Consider the following 25,357-nt stretch of genomic DNA (forward strand, 5'->3'; position numbering starts at 1 on the left):
GCAGGCAGAATGTCCACAGCACATTACAGATATCTATTAGTGTGATTAAAAGGTGCAGGCAACCACCTGCAAGATTAACAGTTGGCTGCTGCAGATTGGTTGAGGGGAGGAGCCTCAATAAAGGGGCAGGGTTAACATTTAAAGGGTTCGTCCAGGATTTTTTTTTATGCCTTTTTTTTTTTACAGAAACGATATCACCCCTACTTATGGTTTGCGCCTGATACTGAAAGTCAGCTCCATTGAAGTGAATGTAGCTGAACTGCAATATTGCACACAACCTGTGGACAGGGGTGGCACAGTTTTTTGGGTCTTGTTAGTAATTCCTGGACAACCCCTTTAAGCAATTCTCTACACAGACTGCAAAAATGCACAAGGCGTCAGTAATGGTTGTGTAAGAGCATGACATAAATCTTCAGCTCGCCTGCAAACTCCTGCGGTGTCCTGGAAATTGGGTCTTGGTCTGATGATGGCAGTGTCAGCAGAATTAAGGTTCATGTTGCTAACCACAGTAGAAGTCTTCAGCGATGGTAGCCCACCCCATTTCCAGCTCCCCCTCCCCTCAAGACGGGGGCTAAAATATGTCTGGTTGCTGGAGAAGTCAGAGAACATAGTGTACGACTTTGCATCATGGATCAGACGCCGGTCCTCATCAGGGTCCTGTTCTTGATACAGTTGCTTCCATCAGGTAAGTGGTGCAGGCTCTGGGTGGGGTTGAGGTAAGTGAATACAATTTAATATGAAGCGTTAAATTCCGACAATCTGGAATGCTCGGGTTTAAGGGCTGGCTGGATTATCAGAAATTCGAGATTATGGGAATGGTATGCTCTTAAACCGGTTGTTCTTCAATTTGAAGTGACCGGGTCTCAGGTGGCTGGATCTGGATAGATGTCCTCTTGTTAGATGAGATTGTTCTCACACTGTTCACCAGGTGCCAACATGCTGATGTGTCGAGGACCTGACATTGTTGTGCCAATAATCTGCCGGTTTCTGGTACCACAACCTGCCAGACAATAAGCTGGTAATGTGGTGCATAGTGTATGAAGTAGAGTGAGTAAAAGTGCTGGTGTTGAAGAAGATCCTGGAGAATGCCATTGAACTCAGGACACATTCGAGCCCTTGACCGAACCAAGGTCAACCAGAAGAACCAAGGGATGAATTATGAGAAAACCCAGCTCAAAGCAAAACATAAGCAAATAGAGAAAGAGAATAAGACCCCTGAAAGAGGTCACCATGATCTAGAAGACTGATCCAAATGTTTCTGCCTTACATTTGTGGGCACTTACCACGTATCTCCTTGACTATATATGTTTTGACTATGTATGCTCTTGACTGTATATTTTCTTAACTGTACATGTTCTCGATTATCTATGTTCTTGACTAAGTAGTTCCTTGATGATACATGTTCTTGACCATGTTATGTTCTGTACTATGTATGTTCTTTGTTATGCATGTTTTATACATGTTCTTGACTAAACATGTTCTTAACTACATATATTTTCTTGACTATATATGTTGACAATGTATTTTCTTGAGTATGTTCTTAACTATGTTATTGACTGTTTGTTCTTGACTATACGTGTTCTTAGCATTGTTTGATCTTGACTACATATGTTCTTGACTATGTTCTCATTTTGTCAAATTTCTTTTTACTGGAAGTTTTTGACACAAACAGTGGAAAACCTCTCCATTGTGGCAGAGTCAAGATTACAGGGGGCTCAGAAGGGCATATGTTGTATAAACCACCATGTTAACTGGAACAAAGGATAACATAGATATAGAACACGATGATTAAAGAAAAAAACATAAAGGGACAATATGTAGTTAAAGTTGGGCCAGACCGTGAATCAAGTTTCGCTAAGAAGAGGAAAACAACGTACAAGCCGAGGTGGAGGAGCTTGGTGAGGTCGGTCCTGAAGACGTCAGAACTTAAAACTGACTGTAAGTGATTCAATCACCCCAAATACTAAGGAACCTTTGTCTACCTTCAGATTCCCAACCATAAAACTCTTCAAATAGAGATATCTGGTGAATGGAGGCGGGTTCGGAGCAGCTTGGCTGCTGGTCTTTAAGCCGAGTGATCAAACCGGTTTAGGTTGGCTTGAATTCTAGGGAATGGATCCAAAATAGGACTGTGTCAAGACTAAATGAAGTGTCTATATGGCAGAGGTTCTTCATTTCTGAGCGATTTTTGAGCAATTTAGCCAAATTTTACCTAAAACGTTTCTGCAAATCTGGTGTAAATACGGGCAATGTCAGGGTGGTAAGTCCATCCTATCATCTACAGGTAGTAAGGATGAGTTTGTGCTTTTTATTGCCACCATTTGGGTCACATCTAATGTGTTGTAATATGGATTATAATTTTTTTTTAGGGGGGTGAATTTTTTTATGTAAATTTTTTGCAAATATTTTTAAATACGTTTCTCCAACTTTAAAGGCCCATAACATTAATTTTCCTGCTGATGGAGCTGTTTTTTTTTTATCGTATGGGTCGTTATGGACATGGTGATACTAATTATATATAGCTTTTTTTTCTTATATTTTTTTAATGTAAATGCAGTCATTTGTATGCAAAATAAAGGTGATTTTTGTTGACTGTGGCATCTAAAATGTTAAACAACTGGGATCAGAGTAGGGCTGAAACTATTACTCGAATTAATCGATTAACTCGACACAAAAAAGTCCTTGATGCAAATTTTATGCATCAATGATTCGTTTGTGCCATGTGACCACGGAGAGTGAATGAAGAGCTTGCTATTACTCGCTCTCCTTGGTCACCCGCCTGCCCGCACATCGCTGCACACATCGTCAGGACGTAGTGCACATAAGCGCGCACTATGACCTGATGCTGTGTGACGTTAGGTCCCAGTGCAGCGCGTGAAGAAGAGGATGGAAGATCTCTGGAGTGTCGGCATCACCTCTACAAGAAAGGTAAGTATTTTAGTTCACTGGCACTGCGGCTGGGCACTGATGGCTAGGTGGGGGAGCTGGTGGCACTGCTGGAGGAACTAATTGCATTGGAGGGGGAACTGGTGGGGGGAGCAACTGATAGCACTGGGGGGAGCTGATGGCACTGGGGCGGAGGAGACTGATGGCACTGGGGGGCTGATGAGTTTTTATAGAAAACATTTTAATTAGTTTTTTCTTATTAGTGTACTCAATCATTGGATTAATCGGTAGAATACTTGATTACTAAAATAATCGATACCTGCAGCCTAGCTCCTACACCCAGTACATCACTGTGTATTAACCACTTTTCCGAGGTAGTGTAGGAAGGGGTTAATATTTTCTAATAAAGGAGCAGTATTTAAGGAGATGGGGGTTTCCTGCTATATGGTAAAAAGAGAGTCTGAGAGCTGGAATAAGGACTGTTGTATGCAGAATTACATGAGTAGTATTGCAGGTAAGTGGTCTGGATCAGTATTTTAACTCAGCATCTCCATAGACATTTTTTTTATGACTAAGTTTTTGACTTTGCTCTTCACAATGTATGTTCTTGAATATGTAAGTTCTTTCCAGTATATGGTCTTGACTTTGTAAGCTCTTTTCCAAGTAAGTTCTTGTCTGTATAAGTTCTTGACTATGATCTTCGTAATGTATGCTTTTGACTTTGTAAGTTCTTCACAATGTATGTTCTAGACTATGTAAGTTCTTCACAATGTATGTTCTTGACTATGTAAGTTCTTCACAATGTATGTTCTAGACTATGTAAGTTCTTCTCAATGCATGTTCTTGACTATGTAAGTTCTTCACAATGTATGTTCTAGACTATGTAAGTTCTTGACTTTGTATCCTCTTCCAATGTAAGGTTTTGACTATACAACTCCTTTTCCAAGTATGTTCTTGACTATGTATGTTTTTGATCACATAAGCTCTTGACTATGTAAATTCTTAATAATATATGTTCTTGGCTAAGTTTTTGACTACGTTCTTTGAATGTACAGTATGATCTTGACTATGTATGTTATTGACTACTTAAGTTCTTGACTTCGTAAGTTCTTTTCACCACATCTATGTTTTTGGCCAGTGGGTCAAGATTACTAACCCACAGTTTTTCACCCCAGGGCTGTTTGATCTAAAAGTGTTCCAATCCCCTCCATCTCTGGTCGTCACTCAGGGGCAGCATGCCAAGCTGGGGTGCTTTTTCTCTGGTGAATCCAATAGTAAAGGTGCCGTGTCGTGGCACAAAACTCAACTAGATGGGAACATGAGCACCAGCCATGTCATTCCCCTGAGAAACCGCTTCTCTCTTGCCGATCCTAAGACTTTCCTGAGTGAAGGAGATGTATCATTGCTCATCAGTAACGTCACCCAGGAAGATGCTGGGATCTACTTCTGCAAGGTGCACATGTGGGAGGAGGCAGAGGAACAGGGGCCCGGCACCAGCCTAATTGTGTACGGTATGTGAACACCCTTCACTGAGTAATGAAGCATATCATTGGGATTGAGAAGTGCTGGGCATGTACTGATGCTCTTGCCGTTGTCCACCAATGGACACAATCTTATTTGTCTAGGTGCCACCAAGTCTACAGAATGAGTTATTAAAAAGTGCGTCCACAACCCAATATAAATCTTCCTGAAGAATAAAGTGTTTATAACATACAGTATTTGATTTATTCCAGCAGAATGTTCTACACCATAGAAATCTCTGCATATGAACTGGGCACCAGATATGACTGTACCTGGGCCGAGCTAGCTTTTCTGCGGCCTGCTATGATTGTGGCCAGATGTGATTCTACATATACACTGGGCCCTGGATATCATCCTACATATACACTGGGCACCGGATATCATTCTACATATACACTGGGCACCGGATATCATTCTACATATAAACTGGGCACCAGATATCATCCTACAGATACACTGGGCACCGGATATCATCCTGCAGATACACTGGGCACCGGATATCATCCTGCAGATACACCGGATATCATCCTGCATATACACTGGGCACCGGATATCATTCTACATATACACTAGGGCACCGGATATCATTCTACATATACACTGGGCACCAGATATCACTCTACATATACACTAGGCACCGGATATCATTCTACATATACACTGGGCACCGGATATCATCCTACAGATACACTGGGCACCAGATATCACTCTACATATACACTGGGCACCGGATATCATCCAACTGATACACTGGGTACCAGATATCATTCTACAGATACACTGGGCATCGGATATCACTCTACATATACACTGGGCACCGGATATCATCCTACATATACACTGGGCACCGGATATCATCCTATATATACACTGGGCATCGGATATCATCCTACATATACACTGGGCACCGGATATCATTCTACATATACACTGGGCACCGGATATCATTCTACATATACAATGGGCATCGGATATCATTCTACATATACACTGTGCATCGGATATCATCCTACATATACAATGGGCACCAGATATCATTCTACATATACAATGGGCACCAGATATCACTCTACATATACAATGGGCATTGGATATCATCCTACAGATACACTGGGCACCGGATATCACTCTACATATATAATGGGCACCAGATTTCACTCTACATATACAATGGGCATTGGATATCATTCTACAAATACAATGGGCATCGGATATCATTCTACATATATACTGGGCATCGGATATCATTCTACATATATACTGGGCATTGGATATCATTCTGTATATACATTTGGCACCAGATAAGACTGCACATTTGAAAGTGGGCACAAGATTGTATATCTATTGGGCATCAGCTGTGATTTAACCAAATTACTTGGCACCAGAGATGACCACATATTCACCGCATTATTGCTGGTTATACAAATAGTGAGTAAAAATAATTAAAGACGCACTGGGGGCTAGAATGATGAGATTCCACCTCTGCGGAGTAAATATGGGTACATAGGTACCCACCTAGGTGTACATGATATCATGGCATATATGCAGTTTGCATCAGATCCGGCTATGCTTTCATCTGTATTCCCGGAGCATCTGATCCTAATGCTGTATGTACGTAGGGCACCAGATAAGACTCTACATTTTCAGTGGGCATGGACTGTCCCATGCCTCATTCATACCTTTTAGGACTACAACTCCCATCATTGGGTTATTGTTTAACTTTGTCTTTCTCTGCCCTCAGCTCATCCATCACAACCAGAGATTTACCTGAAGGTATCCACCAAGTCACAGGAAGACGTGACCTTGACGTGTCGAACATCCGGCTACCACCCACCGGGCATTGCTGTAAGCTGGCACAGCAATGATATTATTGACTTTCCTGATCCTGGACCTTTAGAAATATGGGAGTCAGAACATGGCGACGTTCAAGCTACTCGTCACCTTGTCTTACCGGCAATAGTGAAAACCAACTTGCTGACGGTATCCTGCATCGTCCAGCATATATCCCTCACTACGCCCTTATATGCCAACTACTCTCACAGTGAGTCTGCCGGGCATCAGATGATGTTGGATGTAATTGCAGAGTTTTGCCTGTAGATGGCAGTACATCCTTTAGGTTACATGTATCTTCTTTGTATCTTTTTTATTTATTCTTTCTTTTGTATGCATTTATTTTTCTAGATATTTCCAGCTATCAACTTGTCGAATATCTGAACATTCTTAAAATCGCTCTCATACTTGGCCTAACGATCGGTATCCTTCTTACAAGTAAGATGTGTTTAGTGGTTTATGAATTATAAATGGTGACCACCCATTTCAGGGCTATCATCTAGATTGTTTCTATACTTATATATTTTTCTCTTGATAAAGTGTTATGTTTTCTACTGTTTTTTATGTCTAGTACAAAAGAGACGCAAAACCAAATGAGAAAAGTGCAAGATCCAAGATGTGAGTAAATTCACCCACGTAATCCGAAATACCAGGCCGTCTATAGAGAAGGCCATGGACGGTTTTGTAAAGTTAACTAGCCTCCAGCTGTTGTGAAACTACAACTCCCAGCATGCATACCTGTTCTGTTCTTCTCAGAACTCCCATAGAAATGAATAGAGCATGCTGGGAATTGTAGTTCCACAACAGCTGGAGTGTCAAAAGTTGCTGATCCCATAGTCAGCAAAAATTAAAAAAAATTGTATGAAAAGAAATTCCAATGTGACTTGGAAACCATCAGTAAGAAGGCTAGCTCCTTCTAAGACATCTTTGTATTCCTTTATTTTTATTCCAATTATGGTTGATATTGGAAATGTAGTCGTCTGACCCCCGGTGGGGGGGGGGGGGGGGGGGCGTCGACGACTAGGTTAGTGTCAAGGGGTTTCTCTATTTTAGTCCATGGTAGTTATGGAAACAGTCAACATGTAGATCGATATATATGCAAGATCTGAAAATGATATAATACATGGGTCGGATGTGTTTGGGGCCAAGATGTAGGATAGTATGTAGGGTGTGGGGGAGGGGAAAGGGGAGCGCATTAAAACAATTACCCAATTATTGGCTTTTGGCTGCCTCTTTATCGGGTGCCTTTCTTTTGCAGTCTTTTACATCTTCACCCAGGACCAGAACCGCGCAGCCCCCGGCACTAACATTATACGCAGCTCTGGTTGACGCCATGTGATCTCCGCCAATAATTCGCTTAGTCCGTTTTGTCTGTATAATAGTATCTCGGATATTGGAGCATGCAATTAAAAGTGTTTGAAACTGAAACTTTGGGTAGTTCTGTCGTCATAGCCAATACTGGTGAATTTAAAAAGAATCCACCTCTCACCCCCCCTTTAAATCTGTGAATCTCCACCTTGAACACAATGTCCTTCTCAGGCCCAAAATCCTGGTCCGATAATTTTGCTTTTCTGTCTTTATAGGTGTCAATATTTTGTTTAAATCATTGAGGTAAATAATAAAATCCTTCAGCCACCACTAGAGGGAGCTCCGGAGCATAATGCATACTGATTTACTATTGACTCCGCTGTATAAATGTATGCAGTAAGCCCTTATATTATTGCAAATAACATGGTTTCCTATAGTTTATTTTTTAATTTTTATGTGACAGCTAGGTAGATCAGGACTTTAGGAAAGCTGGGTGAATGTAGGAATAGTAATAGCAGTGATTTTAGTTTTTCCTCTGCTTCCCATTGATACCTGGCTGCACAGGACATTTATCCGGGTGGCAATAGCAGGAGACTCTAGGAAATGTGATAAATTGGAAGCATAATATTTTAGGTGGAAATGTTCCCTATTTTTGCGGTGAGCCTCGTGAATCCAGCAGCTGCTCCCTGGTAACTGAATTGTGATGGCAACTGCTAAATCTAATTTTCTATCTCTGTTCTTGGTGTTACAAATTGGGAGCCACGTCCGACACTGATGACAATTACCTCCATTACTTGCTGGGGTCACATTAAAAGACCATAAGAGACGGAAGAAGAAGCCAATGTTTCTGGATTAGGTCAGTAATCTAATAATGGTCTCCTTCACCTGCTGTACTGAAGAACAAAAGATCAAAAAGACATAAAAGTGTACAGAGGAGCGACTGTACCGCCTGGGGCACCATTCTGCTCCACGAGGCTCATCAATAAGGCAGAAGAGGGTTATATGTCTACGATACATAATTTCCTGGTCACTATCCAAAGTGGCTTGCTTTCTGTTTAGGGCACCTCACTTTTCAGCTGTGCTGTGCAACCTGAATGTTAGGGCAAGGTTATATTGACTGACTGCCAGGTCTACTGTGCTGCCGGAGACTAGATAGGCAGGATGACATCACTGACAGTACCAGAAGAAGTCTAGTGTACGGCCGGACATTAGATAGACAGGATGACACCATCGACAGTATCAGAAGAGGTCTACTTTACTGCTAGAGACTAGATAGGCAGGATAACACAACCAAGAGTACCAGAAGAGGTCTACTGTACTGCTGGTGACTACATAGGCAGGATGACGTCATCAACAGTACCAGAATAGGTCTACTGTACTGCTGGAGATGGATAGGTGGGATGACATGGCCGATTGTATTGCTGGAGACCTGATAGGCAGGATGGCATCACTGACAGTACCAGAAGAGGTCTACTGTACTGTTGGAGATAGATAGGTGGGATGACATCACTGACAGTACCAGAAGAGGTCAGGAAAGACCAGACCACCAACAATACCAGAAGAGAGATAACTTACTTACTTTTTATATATTATAGATGCATAACTCCAGACATTTGAACCCCCATTTACAGGACATTTTAACCCCTCAGTCATAAAGCCTCCCAGAAATGGGCACACTTGCATAAGCTCTGACCCTTATTAGACCAGTTTTGTGGCCAGTCCTGTGAAAGACAGGACAGTTGGGAGCCATCTTGAGGGAAACGGAAGTATACAGCTCCCTGCTTCTAGATTGAGGGTGGGGGAGGGCTGCAGGAGAAGGGAGAGGGGCTGTCCAACTAAAAACAATGCAACAAGTACAGAAACAAATAGCATCTTTATTACACATGGCATCATCTATTGGAGGTCAGACCTTTGGTCATAGGTTATGGTGGTCAGCCAATCATAGACATCATTGCATAACCTTGAGAATTTGGTCTAGTACAGAACACAATTTTTGCAAGTCTGAATTACTCCAATGAGTGAAAGAAGATGCCACCATCAATGAGGGTTGTGTCAAAATCCAAGGTCATGAGGCAGCGCATGTAGCTGCAATGGGATCCATCTCAGGTTGACCCCATCTCGGTTTCTCATCATAGTCACCATGATGTTAACTCATGGGGGACTGTGGTCTTTCTGCTTTCCACATCTGCAATGGATAGGTGCCAATAAGTGGAAGTGGTGGTATGAACAGCTGCCACTTCATGTATGGACACCCCTATTGAAACCCAATGTAAACATCATGCCCGTACTACAACATTACCTCCAACAGGTCTACAACACAAGAATAAATAAGATTCCAGGGTCAGTACTTCGAACTGTATATCTGGCTGTCCGACAGTTGTGGAGGACCCAGCTTGATGCTCTGCTTGTCTATTATTCTATGTAGAGCTGGACTGGGATGGCAAATCTTTAGCTTCACCAAGCAGCACTTGCACGAGTGTTGGACGGCGGTGGAGGAGAAGTAGAAGATGACAGGGTCCAGACTTGCATTGAACGTACTTAAGAGCAAAGCCTTTTCCCTCCATCTTAAGTTCTTCTTCTGTACAAATCCAACCAAGTGTGAGATGTTGTAGGGGGCAAAACATATGGCAAAAACACAGAGAGTGGTAAGGACCAGACCAATGGCTCTCTGCTTCTTGTCCTTATGGATGTGTGGAGAAGATATGAGGATCCTGATAAAGCTTCCATAGCAGAAACAGGTTATAATAAAAGGAAGGCAGAAGAAGAGAAGTCCCAGCTCTAGACGGAAAGGCAGCAGAACCTCCAGCTGCTTCTCAGTGAAGTTATCATAGCAAACAAGCTTATTACTGCTCACGTTGAAAGCTTGGTGGTATTCCGTGATGTAGACAATGCTACAATGGGCAAACGAGCAGACCCATAGGAAGACACTAATGGCCACCGCATAGCTTGGCTTGCGGTAGAGCTTGTACTTGAGGGGGAAGGCAACACCAAGGTACCGCTCCACACTGACCGTGGTGAGGAACAACGTGCTAGAGTAGATGGTGCTGAAGTAGAAGAGGCCACTGAGCGGGCAAAGGAAGGAGGGCATTGACCACTGGCCTTGCACAACCTCTGTAACTTTGAAAGGGAGAAAAGCCAAGAAGGATAAGTCGGATATGGTCAGGTTGAGGAGCAGGATGGCATTGGGGGTGGCTTTGATGCGTAGCTTCCGGATCAGTGCATGAAGGGCAAGGAGGTTGGCAGGAAAGCCCGTGACAATCGTTATAATGTATATGGCCAAGTGCATGTATTTGTCTTCCGCTGCTGGCGCCATAGTGACTTCATAATCTCTAGAAAGCAAAATAAGAGAAGTCAAATGAGCAATGTTTAAATGCAACAGAAATGCTCTACAAGGGAAGGTAAAAAAAAAATCAAATGAGTCCCCATGACGGGATGGTTTATTGCAAAGCTGGTCACACCTTACATTCGGCCAACAGCTATTCCTCAAGACCCTCCCGTACACATGCATTCTGCAGAGAAGAATCAGGAACCCTCATACCATTAGATGGTTGTACAATTCCACGTTAATTGGCAAGTTCAGCCAACAATTATCTGATGTGTATGAGGTCAACCCACAAACATTTATAGCCTATAAGTGTATGATCATGGGGGGGGGGTCTGACTGCTGGGACCTCAAACAATCATGAGAACGGGAGTCTACTTGGCCCATATGTGAATGGAGTGCCATGTTCTTCACCTCAATGGGATTGATGGAGATAGCCTAGAACTGAATTAAGTGGTGGTCACACATTTTCACTTCTTCTCCATTCACACAGAGGATGCCCCTGTTCTTTTGACTGATGGGCGTCCCGGTGACAGTGGTCATACATTTATCACCTATCCTGTAGATAAGTGATAAATGTTCATGGGCCGAACCCTTTAAGATGTAGAGGGAGGCTATAGTTGGTGGCATGGCATCATTTGGGGAATAGGTCATAAAGATCTTGGCCAAGGGTCAGGCCAACCTTATGTCCTACCAGGTGGTTGAACAAGGGGCGTACAATGTGTAATTGTTCATAGCACAAAATAGCTATGGTTTCCTTCCTTCGCCTAAACAGGATCCTGTTCACTGGGAAACGTCTCAAGTGGAGGAGGAAACTAAGAAGATGTAGTCAACCAGCGAGCCAATAACTGGGCTTTCGAGCCTTAAAAAGGACCTCTGCCCACTCCTGACGTGCCTATTTTAATAGCTACATCCCCTATGTAATAACAGTTCTGGAGCATCTGTTCCAATTACTCTATGTTGTGTCATCCCTTTATTATTTCTACTAGAAGTTATGAATGAATTGCTAGCAGTCTGCAGTAAGGGTACAGAGGGGCGGTAACCAGTTGGGGGTGTGTACCTGCACAGTATGAAAATGGCAGCACTGATTGGGTAGAGCGAGTCTGTGCAGGTACACACCCCCAACTTCAACGGATCCACCGCCAGTTCACGGGGTTATTAAGACCGGCATCTAAAACGCTGGTCTTAACAAATGACCCCCGTAGTTTTATGGGAAATTGTTCAGGCGAATTTATACTGTTCTATATGTCAGTGTCCAGTGGGCGGGGCTAATCAGTGATTGACAGCCTTCCTTCTATGACTATGTATAAAAACAGAGCTGTCAATAATTTAGAAAAGAAAAAGCAGATTGAGGGGCGCTCATTTCTACTCTCAGGTATAGGAATACTATAGCCATTACATTGTGAGCAGCAGGCAATCACCTGTTCGTCACCTAGGTTTGCTGGCACAGACTGATGCAACGAGTCATTGCCTGCTCACCCGGAGAGTGGAAACGAGCGCCCCTCCATCTGCTTTTTATTTTCTAAATGATTGCCATCTTGGAGCGGGATCCTCTGAACACCTGGAGCAGTAGAAGGGAGCTGCTGTATCCTTGCCATCAGAAAGAAAGTCAAGGAATTTCACTCAATATAGGCTCTACTGAACATCCTCACATAAAACTATATATATATTCTATCAATCTGCTCAGCTCCTCCTGCTCTATAACATGCTGCCTGCAGACAGGCGTCATGTTCCATATAACGGGTTCCCGTCAAGTGGTTGCGCTGACCGTATGACTACAAATCAATAGAGATGGCCTTGCGGGTCGTTTCGCGGTGAACATTGCTCGTTCTCTGTTCGCCAAACGGGCGAATGTAACATCCCCGAGTATGTCACTAAAACTCTGTCACCCTGCTACATTATGTTAAAGTGTAAATGTGTTATCACCCTGTGTAATCTGACATTACATTAGTATTATCTGGATTTTCTATGACTGTTATATGTAAATTGCTGTAATTATTTATGTACACCAGTAGGAGGCGGCAATATGCAGACAGTCTATAGGACAGTTTAGTATATCTAGGCTGGAATAGTCCATTCCAGGCTAGCTCCCCCCTTTCTGAGAAGGAGTTGAATCTTCCCACTTCCTACCTCATAGGGAGGAAGGAATAGTTAGTCAGTGTGAACCAGCCCCCCTTCTGGGGTAGGTTGTGTTAGTAGGAGCTCCCAGTTACAGGGATCCCAACCCTGGATCCAACCTCGGCTGAGGTTCAGGATCCATCTTCCCAGCCTGAGTCATCTACCTCAGCTGGACGACCAGAGAAGCAGCATCCACAGAACAATAGATCTCCAGGAAGAAGACACCATACCCTGCGAGCTGTCCTGTGAGTACAGATCCCAAGTCCAGGAGAAGATAAGTACCTCCTCAGCTAGTCAGGCCCAAACCAAGCAGCATACAGACAGAGCAGATACCTGCCAGATCTATAGGCGTATGTACCAGATGCAGAATATATATATAAATTCCTGCCACATATTGCCAAAACCTGCTGGGACCCAAGACTGAAGCTGTAACTTGTACGGATTTAAAGCTGCACTAAGTAAAGACGAGTTGGACGATATTTCCTGTCTGGATCTAAATTATTTCATCAGAACTCCTATTAACAGCACTCAATTTGTTGCATGTGAGCCGGGATCCAGGAGTCCAGCCGTACCAAGGTAGGATACACCGTGGACACTGCATAGAGACATTATCCCCTCTGGCATTCCTCACCTGGTATATGAGCTATACCATCTTAAAGGGCCCTGCTACAGTACCTGCGCAAGCTGCAACTGGCGTCACGAACTTATACACATATAAATATGACCCACTGCATAGCAACCCCACTGACCCAGTGTCCTGCTCATTGCACGAACATATGGAGATATTCGCGCCCGCCATATTCTTTTACATTGTGAAGAACTTTGACCCATGACACGTCCATCAGGTGGTACAGGACAGGACAGCCAGTTGAGACGTTTCAGCACATGGACGTACCCCCTACCTTATAAATAAACCTGATCTGGCCGCCATTTTACATTCAGTGTTTTGCCAGTGTAGGGAGAGGTTGCTGTGTGGAGCAGGGACACACTGTTAGGGATGCCAAACGCTATGAAATAGGGCCACAAAAGTCCTTTTAAGCACTAGTATAGGTGTGCTATCGCTAGGTGTGATATACTTATAATATACTTTCTAACATAGACGGTATATTATAGTGCATTTGTATTGTGCGGCAGTTGTGTGCGGTTTTGCTGCGATACTGCAGGTATATAGAGGGACAAACGACAATGGAACAAATAATTTCTACTGGTGTGATATACCTGTCACCCTCCAAAAAAACTGATTGAGACAGGGGTGTGCTATACCTTCTTCCACAAATACTGCTCTTCTCTAGGGACTTTGTCACAGGGTCATTTTAAAAATGACAGGCAGAGGAAGAGGCAGGCCATTCCGCAGGGGTGGTGGTAGGGGTCGGGCAGGAGCACCAGGCTGGAGCCTAAGTGAGAAGTTGCAGAAGGTGCGTGCGATTATGTCAAAGGAGTTGGTTGAGTGGCTCACTCACCCTTCCGCTTCTGCACCCTTCTCATCCTCTGTACCTGCACCCTCCTCACTCTCTGCTGTGTGCACCCCAAAGACACCACCACCACCATATACCCTCCACTCGGGTCAGAGGAATTATTTTCCTATCCATTACAAGACCTTCAACGGTATTAACGGCCGCCACCCAGCGGTCTGAGGACAGTACCCAGATCAGCCCAAGCAGGGTGGTCTGCTCTGTTGCTGCCTACTCCGAGATCTCTAATGTGAGTGGTGGTGAAGGTGACGATGATGACGTGTTGATGGACGTCACGTGGGTCACCACAAGAGGGGAAGAGGAGGGGAGTTCAGAGGGAGAGACGGAGCAGCAGAGAGGGAGGAGAAGCAGGCAGAACTTGCAGGACACAGGAGGCAAAAAGCAGACTGCAAATGTCTCTGGAGTGAGCCATCCACCATGCACGGTCACATCTGGTGCTCCCAGGGTGCCGGCACATGGCTCCGCAGTGTGGGCTTTTTTAAACGTGTCAGCTGCTGACAATAGTGTTGCCATCTGCAGCCTGTGCTGTCAATGCATAAGTCGCGGTAAGCCCAACACTCACTCCTCCCATTTGTCCTCCACTCCACCTTCCACCGTGCCGTCATCGCGTTCATCTGACAGAAGGCTTCCGTGGCCCAAATGTTCGAACGTAAAAAGTTGATGACGCCGGATAACCGTCTTGCCTAACGGCTGACTGCTGGCTTGTCGGAACTGCTAGCCCGCCAACTACTGCCATATAAACTGGTGGACTCAGAGGCCTTTAGAAAATTTGTCGCCATTGGCACACCGCAATGGAAGGTCCCCTGAAGGAAATATTTCTCCCAGAAGGGCATCCCAGAGCTATATGGCCACGTTCAGTGGAAAGTGAGTGTATCTCTGGCACACAGTGTCGGTGCCAAGATACATCTGACCATAGCAGGGGGGACTGACAACTCATGGGGCCCACAAGCAATAGGAGATTATGGGGCCCCTGTGTCCCCCCCACCCTCAAGCCACACCCACACACAGACCCACCCACATATTGCGCCGCCCACATCATCTACACTTGGTACAGAATTTCTCTTCACTATGTTCAAAATGAATGTTTACTATTTAAAAAAAATATATAACTCACGCCCTCCACCACAACACAAGCGTATCTAAGACTCAGTGTATGGCAGAGCTCCACAGCAAGACAACTCACAGTAATGTGCAAGTACATCACATATCACCTCAGCAACAAAATGCATAGAAAAGTGCAGTGTGTGACTATCGCAGGCTCTACAGCAATATACAAGTCCCAGGAATGTGCAGTGTGTGAGTGTATCATAGCCAACCCACTGCTTTCCCATAGGGAAGCATTGGGAGGCTATTGCGCATGCGCGGCTTCATAGAGATGCTTTGAATCAATGCATTTCTATGAGGATTGTTTAGCGTGAATGCCAGTGTTACACGTTGTGCAACGCTGGACTAGGAAGCGCCTCTAGTGGCCGTCTGATGAGTGGCCGTCTGATGAGTGGCCGTCTGATGAGTGGTCCTTGGCGGTAATGTAAATACTGTCTTTGTTTCTGAAAAGGCAGTATTTACATTAAAAAGCTTGCAGAGACATGCGGTAGACACCAGAACTACTACGTTTAGCTGTTGTGGTTCTGGTGACTATAGTGTGCCTTAATACAGAGAAGAGAAAAAAAATATTCAGCACAAAAGTATCAAATAAAATTTCTGTATTATTCTAAAAATAAAAAAAGCACAACTTCTGACACAAATATATAGTATTTTCCAGATTACTTTTTTTACAATGTGCAGATAGTACTGTACCCCTTCCTCCCCATTCTCCACCCCCCCTTCTCCAACCCCCCAGCACCCTTACTCACATAAAACAAGTAATACATACAGTACAGACCAAAAGTTTGGACACACCTTCTCATTCAAAGAGTTTTCTTTATTTTCATGACTATGAAAATTGTAGATTCACACTGAAGGCATCAAAACTATGGATTAACACATGTGGAATTATATACATAACAAAAAAGTGTGAAACAACTGAAAATATGTCATATTCTAGGTTCTTCAAAGTAGCCACCTTTTGCTTTGATTACTGCTTTGCACACTCTTGGCATTCTCTTGATGAGCTTCAAGAGGTAGTCACCTGAAATGGTTTTCACTTCACAGGTGTGCCCTGTCAGGTTTAATAAGTGGGATTTCTTGCCTTATAAATGGGGTTGGGACCATCAGTTGCCTTGTGGAGAAGTCAGGTGGATACACAGCTGATAGTCCTACTGAATAGACTGTTAGAATTTGTATTATGGCAAGAAAAAAGCAGCTAAGTAAAGAAAAACGAGTGTCCATCATTACTTTAAGAAATGAAAGTCAGTCAGTCCGAAAAATTGGGAAAACTTTGAAAGTGTCCCCAAGTGCAGTCACAAAAACCATCAAGCGCTACAAAGAAACTGTCTCACATGCGGACCGCCCCAGGAAAGGAAGACCAAGAGTCACCTCTGCTGCGGAGGATAAGTTCATCCGAGTCACCAGCCTCAGAAATCGCAGGTTAACAGCAGCTCAGATTAGAGACCAGGTCAATGCCACACAGAGTTCTAGCAGCAGACATCTCTAGAACAACTGTTAAGAGGAGACTGTGTGAATCAGGCCTTCATGGTAGAATATCTGCTAGGAAACCACTGCTAAGGACAGGCAACAAGCAGAAGAGACTTGTTTGGGCTAAAGAACACAAGGAATGGACATTAGACCAGTGGAAATCTGTGCTTTGGTCTGATGAGTCCAAATTTGAGATCTTTGGTTCCAACCACCGTGTCTTTGTGCGACGCAGAAAAGGTGAATGGATGGACTCTACATGGCTGGTTCCCACCGTGAAGCATGGAGGAGGAGGTGTGATGGTGTGGGGGGGCTTTGCTGGTGACACTGTTGGGGATTTATTCAAAATTGAAGGCATACTGAACCAGCATGGCTACCACAGCATCTTGCAGCGGCATGCTATTCCATCCGGTTTGCATTTAGTTGGACCATCATTTATTTTTCAACAGGACAATGACCCCAAACACACCTCCAGGCTGTGTAAGGGCTATTTCACCATGAAGGAGAGTGATGGGGTTCTGCGCCAGATGACCTGGCCTCCACAGTCACCGGACCTGAACCCAATAGAGATGGTTTGGGGTGAGCTGGATCGCAGAGAGAAGGCAAAAGGGCCAACAAGTGCTAAGCATCTCTGGGAACTCCTTCAAGACTGTTGGAAGACCATTTCAGGTGACTACCTCTTGAGGCTCATCAAGAGAATGCCAAGAGTGTGCAAAGCAGTAATCAAAGCAAAAGGTGGCTACTTTGAAGAACCTAGAATATGACATATTTTCAGTTGTTTCACACTTTTTTTGTTATGTATATAATTCCACATGTGTTAATTCATAGTTTTGATGCCTTCAGTGTGAATCTACAATTGTCATAGTCATGAAAATAAAGAAAACTCTTTGAATGAGAAGGTGTGTCCAAACTTTTGGTCTGTACTGTATATAATATAGCTTACAGTGAATTCCTGTAAATACTTACAGTGCTGAAGACTCCAGCGGCTCAGGATCAGTGCTCTGGGCAGCTGGGCTCAGGGCTGGAAGTGGGCACCGCTCTGCAGTTCAGGAAGGAGACCTATAAGATGCACCTAGGTTTTAGAGGGGGACAAAAAGAAAAACATATTTTTCATTATACCTCAGGTCAGACCACCAATCGGACCCCCAATGTTAATCAGACCTCAGCTGACAGCCCCAATCAGACCCCCAATGTTAATAAGACCCCAATAAGACCTAAGATCAGACCCTGCTGAATTGCAGGGTGGTCGTAACCATGGAAACAAGCAGTGTATAATGTGAGAGAAAACAAATCCAGCCAGCAAAGAAGACAAATATTGACAATCACAATACATTAGTAAGTGGCTTGTACTAACTCTCTCTACATGATCAGCGTAATTTGCTGTAGTGAGACAACCCCTTTAATATTAGGTCATGGGGCTCCAACTTTTAGCATCCCAGTCAATCAGCTGCTTGAGGGGGTTCAGAGTACTCGGTGGTGCTCTGCATTTATCGAACCACCGCTGGCATAAAAGGCAAGGACCAGTACTGGGTGGCAACGTACTTAGACCCCCGGTACAAACACAAAATGGCGGACATGTTACCAGCATCACAGAGGGCAGGCAGAATGCAGCATTTCCAGGCCTTGCCTCGAGAAATGCTGCATTCTGCTTTTGCGGGCGCTGGAAGAGGAATTTCCACTCACAGAGAAACAGTCACAGGTACCAGTCCTACCGCGCATGCAAGAGGGCGGTTTGAAGATGTGTTGGTCACTTCGATTATAAGAGATCATTCTTGCAGCCAACCCATCGACAGCCGCCCTCCGGATCCAGCCTCAGGGAACGCCTAGACTGAGAAGTGTCCGACTACATCAGGTTAACGGCCGATGTGGACGCTCTGAGAAGCGAGGAACCCCTGGACTACTGGGTGTGAAGGCTTAACCTGTGGCCAGAGTGGGCACAATTTTCCATGGAACTGTTGGCTTGCCCTTCGTCCAGTGTCCTGTCTGAAAGGATGTTGAGCGCAGCAGGGGGGATCGTGACCGATAAGCGCACTCGCCTAGCTCACGACAGTGTGGACTACCTCACATTTCTAAAAATGAATGAGGCATGGATCTCGGAGGAATTCAACACCTGTGACGACCATGTTTAATTGAATTTTCTCATGCCAGCCCACACATATCCTACAACACCAAGAACAAAGAATGGTCCCTGTCTTATGTAAATAATGAGGCATAAAAGGCCTTTTCTGTCCGTTGAATGCCTAGGGCCTCGGAGGAATTCAACACTTGTGACGACCACATGTTTCAACTATTATCATAAATTTTTTTTTCAAGAGGGAGGATTTCGTTAGCCATGTTTTTAATCCAATTTTATATTTTTAAACATATGTATTTGACCTGTATTTGTACTGGCCTTCAGTAAAATTGATATCCATTGACCGTCTAATATACCTCCAGCCACAGAATCACTTGATCTTTTCTGTACGGTGAATGCATAATGTTTGTGGCCTGTAGTCTAGTGACCTACAGTAAAATTTGTATCCATTGACCGCATAATGTACCTCGAGCCACATAATCAGAATTTCTTTTATGTCAGGTGAATGCCTAATTTTTAGGGCCCGTACTCCCGTGGCCTAAAATAAAATGTTTCTAGGCTCCAACAGGGGACATTTCAGAGAATTTCCCTTTAAGACGCATAAAAATGTCCCCTGATTAAGACACATATTTTTTGTTGGAATTTATGTCATTGATCCCCCTGTAGTATGTCACTGTCCATGTTGTGGGACTATTTGTGCACTTCTACAAAGTATTAGGTGGCTGCAAATATGATCTGAAGATTTTTCAGGTTTACCTGCCATTAAAGTGAATGGGGAATGCCGTGAACTTGCGGTTCGCAAACATTTGATCGCGTTCGTGCGAACTGCCCCGGCCAATGTTCGTCCATCACTACAAATCAACTCACTTTTCTTTATGGGAGCTCCCTCATTGCTATGGATTCCTGTGCCTGGTCCTGCAGCTTATTCCAGTCAATAGAATGTGACTGAAAGAAACAAGTACCTGCCATGTGTACAAAGGAGCTGCTCTGCCCACGTAAGAAATGACCCCCACTAATAAAACACCGATAGCCTATAGTATAGGCCAGGACTATTTAAAGGGGTTGTCCAAGGTAACTATAAATGTGCCACTAAATACCATAAAATAAAAAAATCATCGTATACTCGTATGTGTCTCCCTTGTCATTTTCCGCCTGCAGCTCCGGGCTCCCCCCCCCAGGACCTGTATATAAGGCTGCAGAGGTGAGGTAGAGGTAAACAGCGGGTCACCGCTGCAGCCAATCATTACCACTATGTACAAACACTGGGAGGAGGAGGAACATATCTGCGGCACTGAGAACGGAGAAGCAGGTCAGTATAGGATGATTTTATTTTTTATAGCATTTAGTGCCACAATTTTAGTTACTCAGACAAGTCCTTTAAGTCATGGAGAAGCCTTTTATCTATGGGCCGTCTCATTTAAAGGCCGACTCTGGGCTTCCTGCACAGTCCAAAGCTTTGTCTTCACTGAATTTCCTGTTTCAGGAAAGTCTCCACATTGTAGCAATTTGTAACTATTCAGGCTCCACCCCTTTAAAGTTACTATAGCAACTATTTATGAAGAGAATGCATAGAAAGGAGGCATTGTGGTATATATGGGGTGATATAAGATTGGTGCATAGGCAACAACTGTTGGTGAAATTATTAGAAAATGGAAGAAACACAAGATGACCGTCAATCTTCCATAGTCTGGGGCTTGATGTAAGATCTCGCCTCGTGGGGTAAGGATGATTCTGAGAAAGGTCAGGACTCAGCCCAGAACTACACGCGAGGACCTGGTCAATGACCTGAAGAGAGCCGGGACCACGGTCTCAAAGATTACCATTGATAACACACTATACCGCCATGGATTTAAATCCTGCAGGGCACGCAAGGTCCCCGTGCTCACACCAGAACATGTCCAGGACCATTTGAAGATCGCCAATGACTGGATGATCCAGAGGAGGCATGGGAGAAGGTCAAGTGGTCAGATGAGACCAAAATAGAACTTTTTGGAATTAACTCCACTCGCTGTGTTTGGAGGAAGAAGAAGGATGAATACAACCCCGAGAGCACCGTCCCAACTGTGAAGCATGGGTGGTGGAAACATCATACTATGGGGGTGCTTTTCAGCAAAGGGGAGCAGACGACTGCACCGTATTGAAGAGAGGATGGATGGGGCCATGTATCGTGAGATTTTGGCCAACAACCTCCTTCCCTCAGTAACAGCATTGAAGATGGGTCGTGGCTGGGTCTTCCAGCAAACACACAGCCAGGGCAACTAAGGAGTGGCTCCGTAAGAAGCATTTAAAGGTCCTGGAGTGGCCTAGCCAGTCTCCAGACCTGAACCCAATCGAAGATTTTTGGAGGGAGCTGAGACACAATGTAGCCCAACGAGAGCCCCGAAACGTGAAAGATCTGGAGAAGATCTGTATGGAGGATTGGGTCAAAAACCCTGCTGCCGTGTGTGCAAACCTGATCAAGAACTGCAGGAAGCGTCTGACCTCTGGAATTGCAAACAAAGATTTCCGTACCGAATATTAAGTTCTCTTTTTCTATTGTATCAAATGCTTATTTCATGCAATAAAATAAAATGCTAATTAATTATACAATGCGATTTTTTTTTAGATTCTGTTTCTCACAGTTGAAGTGTACCAACGATAAAAATGACAGACCTCTCCATTCTTTGTAGGTGGGAAAACTTGCAAAATCACCAGTGTATCAAATACTGTGTGTGGGTCTATATGGGGCTGATATAGCATCAGACACGGCGGTGACACCATAATAAACGGAGTGCACGGCTGTGATTGTCATGTAAGGAGCCGTCATACAAGACAAGTGATGGAAGGAATAGTTATTATGATAGTCACCAGAGTTATAAAGCATCGGCTAATGCAAACATTATATTTTATGTGAAATGAGCTCTTCATCCTGAGATTCAGATTATTTGATTTAAGTGCGGTAATTATTCTGCTGTCATGGCGCTAAAAGGAACATCACGGCGGGATAAGAGCTCCCGGAGGAGGCAGCGCTCCATCATCACCACAGGAGAGTGTGTCTGCTAACCTCCGCAGTATAGTATTATTACTTATTATAAAACACCATTAATTCCTGTACACACCACACGAGACAAAAATACAAGAGAGAGCACCCTGCCCTGTACTATACTAAACTACTGCCATCACTATACTACACAATATTACTATGCTGTATTACTACTACCACTATACAATGTACTATACTACTATACAACATAACAGAGATGAACAAATTAATTTGTAACAAACTTTTAAAACTTTTGTCCAGCATCCGAATCCAAAACTTTTCAGGTCTGTTTTGGACGAATCCAGTAAAACAGCAAACCGGACCATTTTACTGCACATGTCGGTGGGAAAAAGCACTAGGGAGGAAGAAGAAGGAGCTCACCTGACCCTGAAGGGAGGTGGGGGGAGGGCCTGCCCTGATTGGGTCCCAGTGTGACAGACAGATAGTGTCTTCTAGATGCAATTATGGCCTGATAACACAGCTTCAGCTGCTGCAGAAAACCTCAAAAGCAGCTAACTGCAAGGACATTTCTATTTTCCCCCATTTTTAACAGAAATACAATTTAGTGTGTGTGGTGGTGGGGGGGGAGAGAATAAGCCAAAAACTATACAACACGTGTTTTTTCCATTCAAAGGATAGATAACATTTGAAATCTCTGTAAAAACACCTGAAATACTGGTTCGAAATCTGTGCTAGGGCATCTCCATGCACTTTTTTTATTTTTGGTTTGGGAAAATCACAAACCAATACACTACGTGCAGAATTATTAGGCAAATGAGTATTTTGACCACATCATCCTCTTTATGCATGTTGTCTTACTCCAAGCTGTATAGGCTCGAAAGCCTACTACCAATTAAGCATATTAGGTGATGTGCATCTCTGTAATGAGAAGGGGTGTGGTCTAATGACATCAACACCCTATATCAGGTGTGCATAATTATTAGGCAACTTCCTTTCCTTTGGCAAAATGGGTCAAAAGAAGGACTTGACAGGCTCAGAAAAGTCAAAAATAGTGAGATATCTTGCAGAGGGATGCAGCACTCTTAAAATTGCAAAGCTTCTGAAGCGTGATCATCGAACAATCAAGCGTTTCATTCAAAATAGTCAACAGGGTCGCAAGAAGCGTGTGGAAAAACCAAGGCGCAAAATAACTGCCCATGAACTGAGAAAAGTCAAGCGTGCAGCTGCCAAGATGCCACTTGCCACCAGTTTGGCCATATTTCAGAGCTGCAACATCACTGGAGTGCCCAAAAGCACAAGGTGTGCAATACTCAGAGACATGGCCAAGGTAAGAAAGGCTGAAAGACGACCACCACTGAACAAGACACACAAGCTGAAACGTCAAGACTGGGCCAAGAAATATCTCAAGACTGATTTTTCTAAGGTTTTATGGACTGATGAAATGAGAGTGAGTCTTGATGGGCCAGATGGATGGGCCCGTGGCTGGATTGGTAAAGGGCAGAGAGCTCCAGTCCGACTCAGACGCCAGCAAGGTGGAGGTGGAGTACTGGTTTGGGCTGGTATCATCAAAGATGAGCTTGTGGGGCCTTTTCGGGTTGAGGATGGAGTCAAGCTCAACTCCCAGTCCTACTGCCAGTTTCTGGAAGACACCTTCTTCAAGCAGTGGTACAGGAAGAAGTCTGCATCCTTCAAGAAAAACATGATTTTCATGCAGGACAATGCTCCATCACACGCGTCCAAGTACTCCACAGCGTGGCTGGCAAGAAAGGGTATAAAAGAAGAAAATCTAATGACATGGCCTCCTTGTTCACCTGATCTGAACCCCATTGAGAACCTGTGGTCCATCATCAAATGTGAGATTTACAAGGAGGGAAAACAGTACACCTCTCTGAACAGTGTCTGGGAGGCTGTGGTTGCTGCTGCACGCAATGTTGATGGTGAACAGATCAAAACACTGACAGAATCCATGGATGGCAGGCTTTTGAGTGTCCTTGCAAAGAAAGGTGGCTATATTGGTCACTGATTTGTTTTTGTTTTGTTTTTGAATGTCAGAAATGTATATTTGTGAATGTTGAGATGTTATATTGGTTTCACTGGTAAAAATAAATAATTGAAATGGGTATATATTTGTTTTTTGTTAAGTTGCCTAATAATTATGCACAGTAATAGTCACCTGCACACACAGATATCCCCCTAAAATAGCTAAAACTAAAAACAAACTAAAAACTACTTCCAAAAATATTCAGCTTTGATATTAATGAGTTTTTTGGGTTCATTGAGAACATGGTTGTTGTTCAATAATAAAATTAATCCTCAAAAATACAACTTGCCTAATAATTCTGCACTCCCTGTACATTGTGTTGCTGTTTACATCACTGAGTGAAAACGTGAAATCTTAGGCCTCTTTCACACTTGCGTTGTCCGGATCCGGCGTGTACTCCACTTGCCGGAATTACACGCCGGATCCGGAAAAACGCAAGTGTACTGAAAGCATTTGAAGACGGATCCGTCTTCAAAATGCTTTCAGTGTTACTATGGCAGCCAGGACGCTATTAAAGTCCTGGTTGCCATAGTAGGAGCGGGGAGCGGGGGAGCGGTATACTTACAGTCTGTGCGGGTCCCGGGGTGCTCCAGAGTGACGTCAGAGCGCCCCATGCGCATGGATGACGTGCCATGCGATCATGTGATCCATGCGCTTGGGGCGCCCTGACGTCACTCTGGAGCGCCCCGGGAGCCGCACGGATGGTAAGTATGCTGCTCCCCCGCTCCCCACTACACTTTACCATGGCTGCCAGGACTTTAGCGTCCCGGCAGCCATGGTAACCATTCAGAAAAAGCTAAACGTCGGATCCGGCAATGCGCCGAAACAACGTTTAGCTTAAGGCCGGATCCGGATTAATGCCTTTCAATGGGCATTAATTCCGGATCCGGCCTTGCGGCAAGTCTTCAGGATTTTTAGCCGGAGCAAAAAGCGCAGCATGCTGCGGTATTTTCTCCGGCCAAAAAACGTTCCGGTCCGGAACTGAAGACATCCTGATGCATCCTGAACGGATTTCACTCCATTCAGAATGCATTAGGATAAAACTGATCAGGATTCTTCCGGCATAGAGCCCCGACGACGGAACTCTATGCCGGAAGACCATAACGCAGGTGTGAAAGAGCCCTAAGTCCTAAATCTGCGTCAGGACATCTCCAGACAATTCAAAGGTTTTTTGTTTTGCCAAACATAGCAATACAGGATACAAGTGTGCAATGTGTGTTTTATAATACAG

General features: G+C 44.1%; 1 protein-coding gene and 1 long non-coding RNA gene across 3 annotated transcripts in view; one reads left to right on the forward strand and one right to left on the reverse strand.

The window, feature by feature from the left end:
• The first annotated feature begins 6,004 nt into the window (after positions 1–6,004).
• On the forward strand, positions 6,005–6,843 carry LOC122924124. The gene is made up of 3 exons (XR_006387371.1): positions 6,005–6,448; positions 6,589–6,675; positions 6,809–6,843. It is a non-coding gene; the product is annotated as an uncharacterized LOC122924124 (long non-coding RNA).
• Positions 6,844–9,423: 2,580 nt separating this feature from the next.
• Positions 9,424–25,357, reverse strand: part of LOC122924125 (free fatty acid receptor 2-like) — a 47,269-nt gene continuing 31,335 nt past the window's right edge. The window contains exons 1-2 of one of the 2 annotated variants that reach the window (XM_044275056.1): positions 17,995–18,044; positions 9,424–10,874 (exon numbers count right to left, since the gene is read on the reverse strand). In XM_044275056.1, coding sequence (XP_044130991.1) covers positions 9,887–10,858 — 972 coding nt within the window. In that variant the 5' untranslated portion in view covers positions 10,859–10,874; positions 17,995–18,044 and the 3' untranslated portion in view covers positions 9,424–9,886. Of the gene's footprint in view, positions 10,875–17,994; positions 18,045–25,357 lie in introns of those variants that run through there. The other variant, XM_044275057.1, reaches the window with a different exon arrangement.

Source organism: Bufo gargarizans, unplaced genomic scaffold (assembly GCF_014858855.1).
Source record: "Bufo gargarizans isolate SCDJY-AF-19 unplaced genomic scaffold, ASM1485885v1 original_scaffold_823_pilon, whole genome shotgun sequence".
Taxonomy (NCBI): Eukaryota; Metazoa; Chordata; class Amphibia; order Anura; family Bufonidae; genus Bufo; species Bufo gargarizans.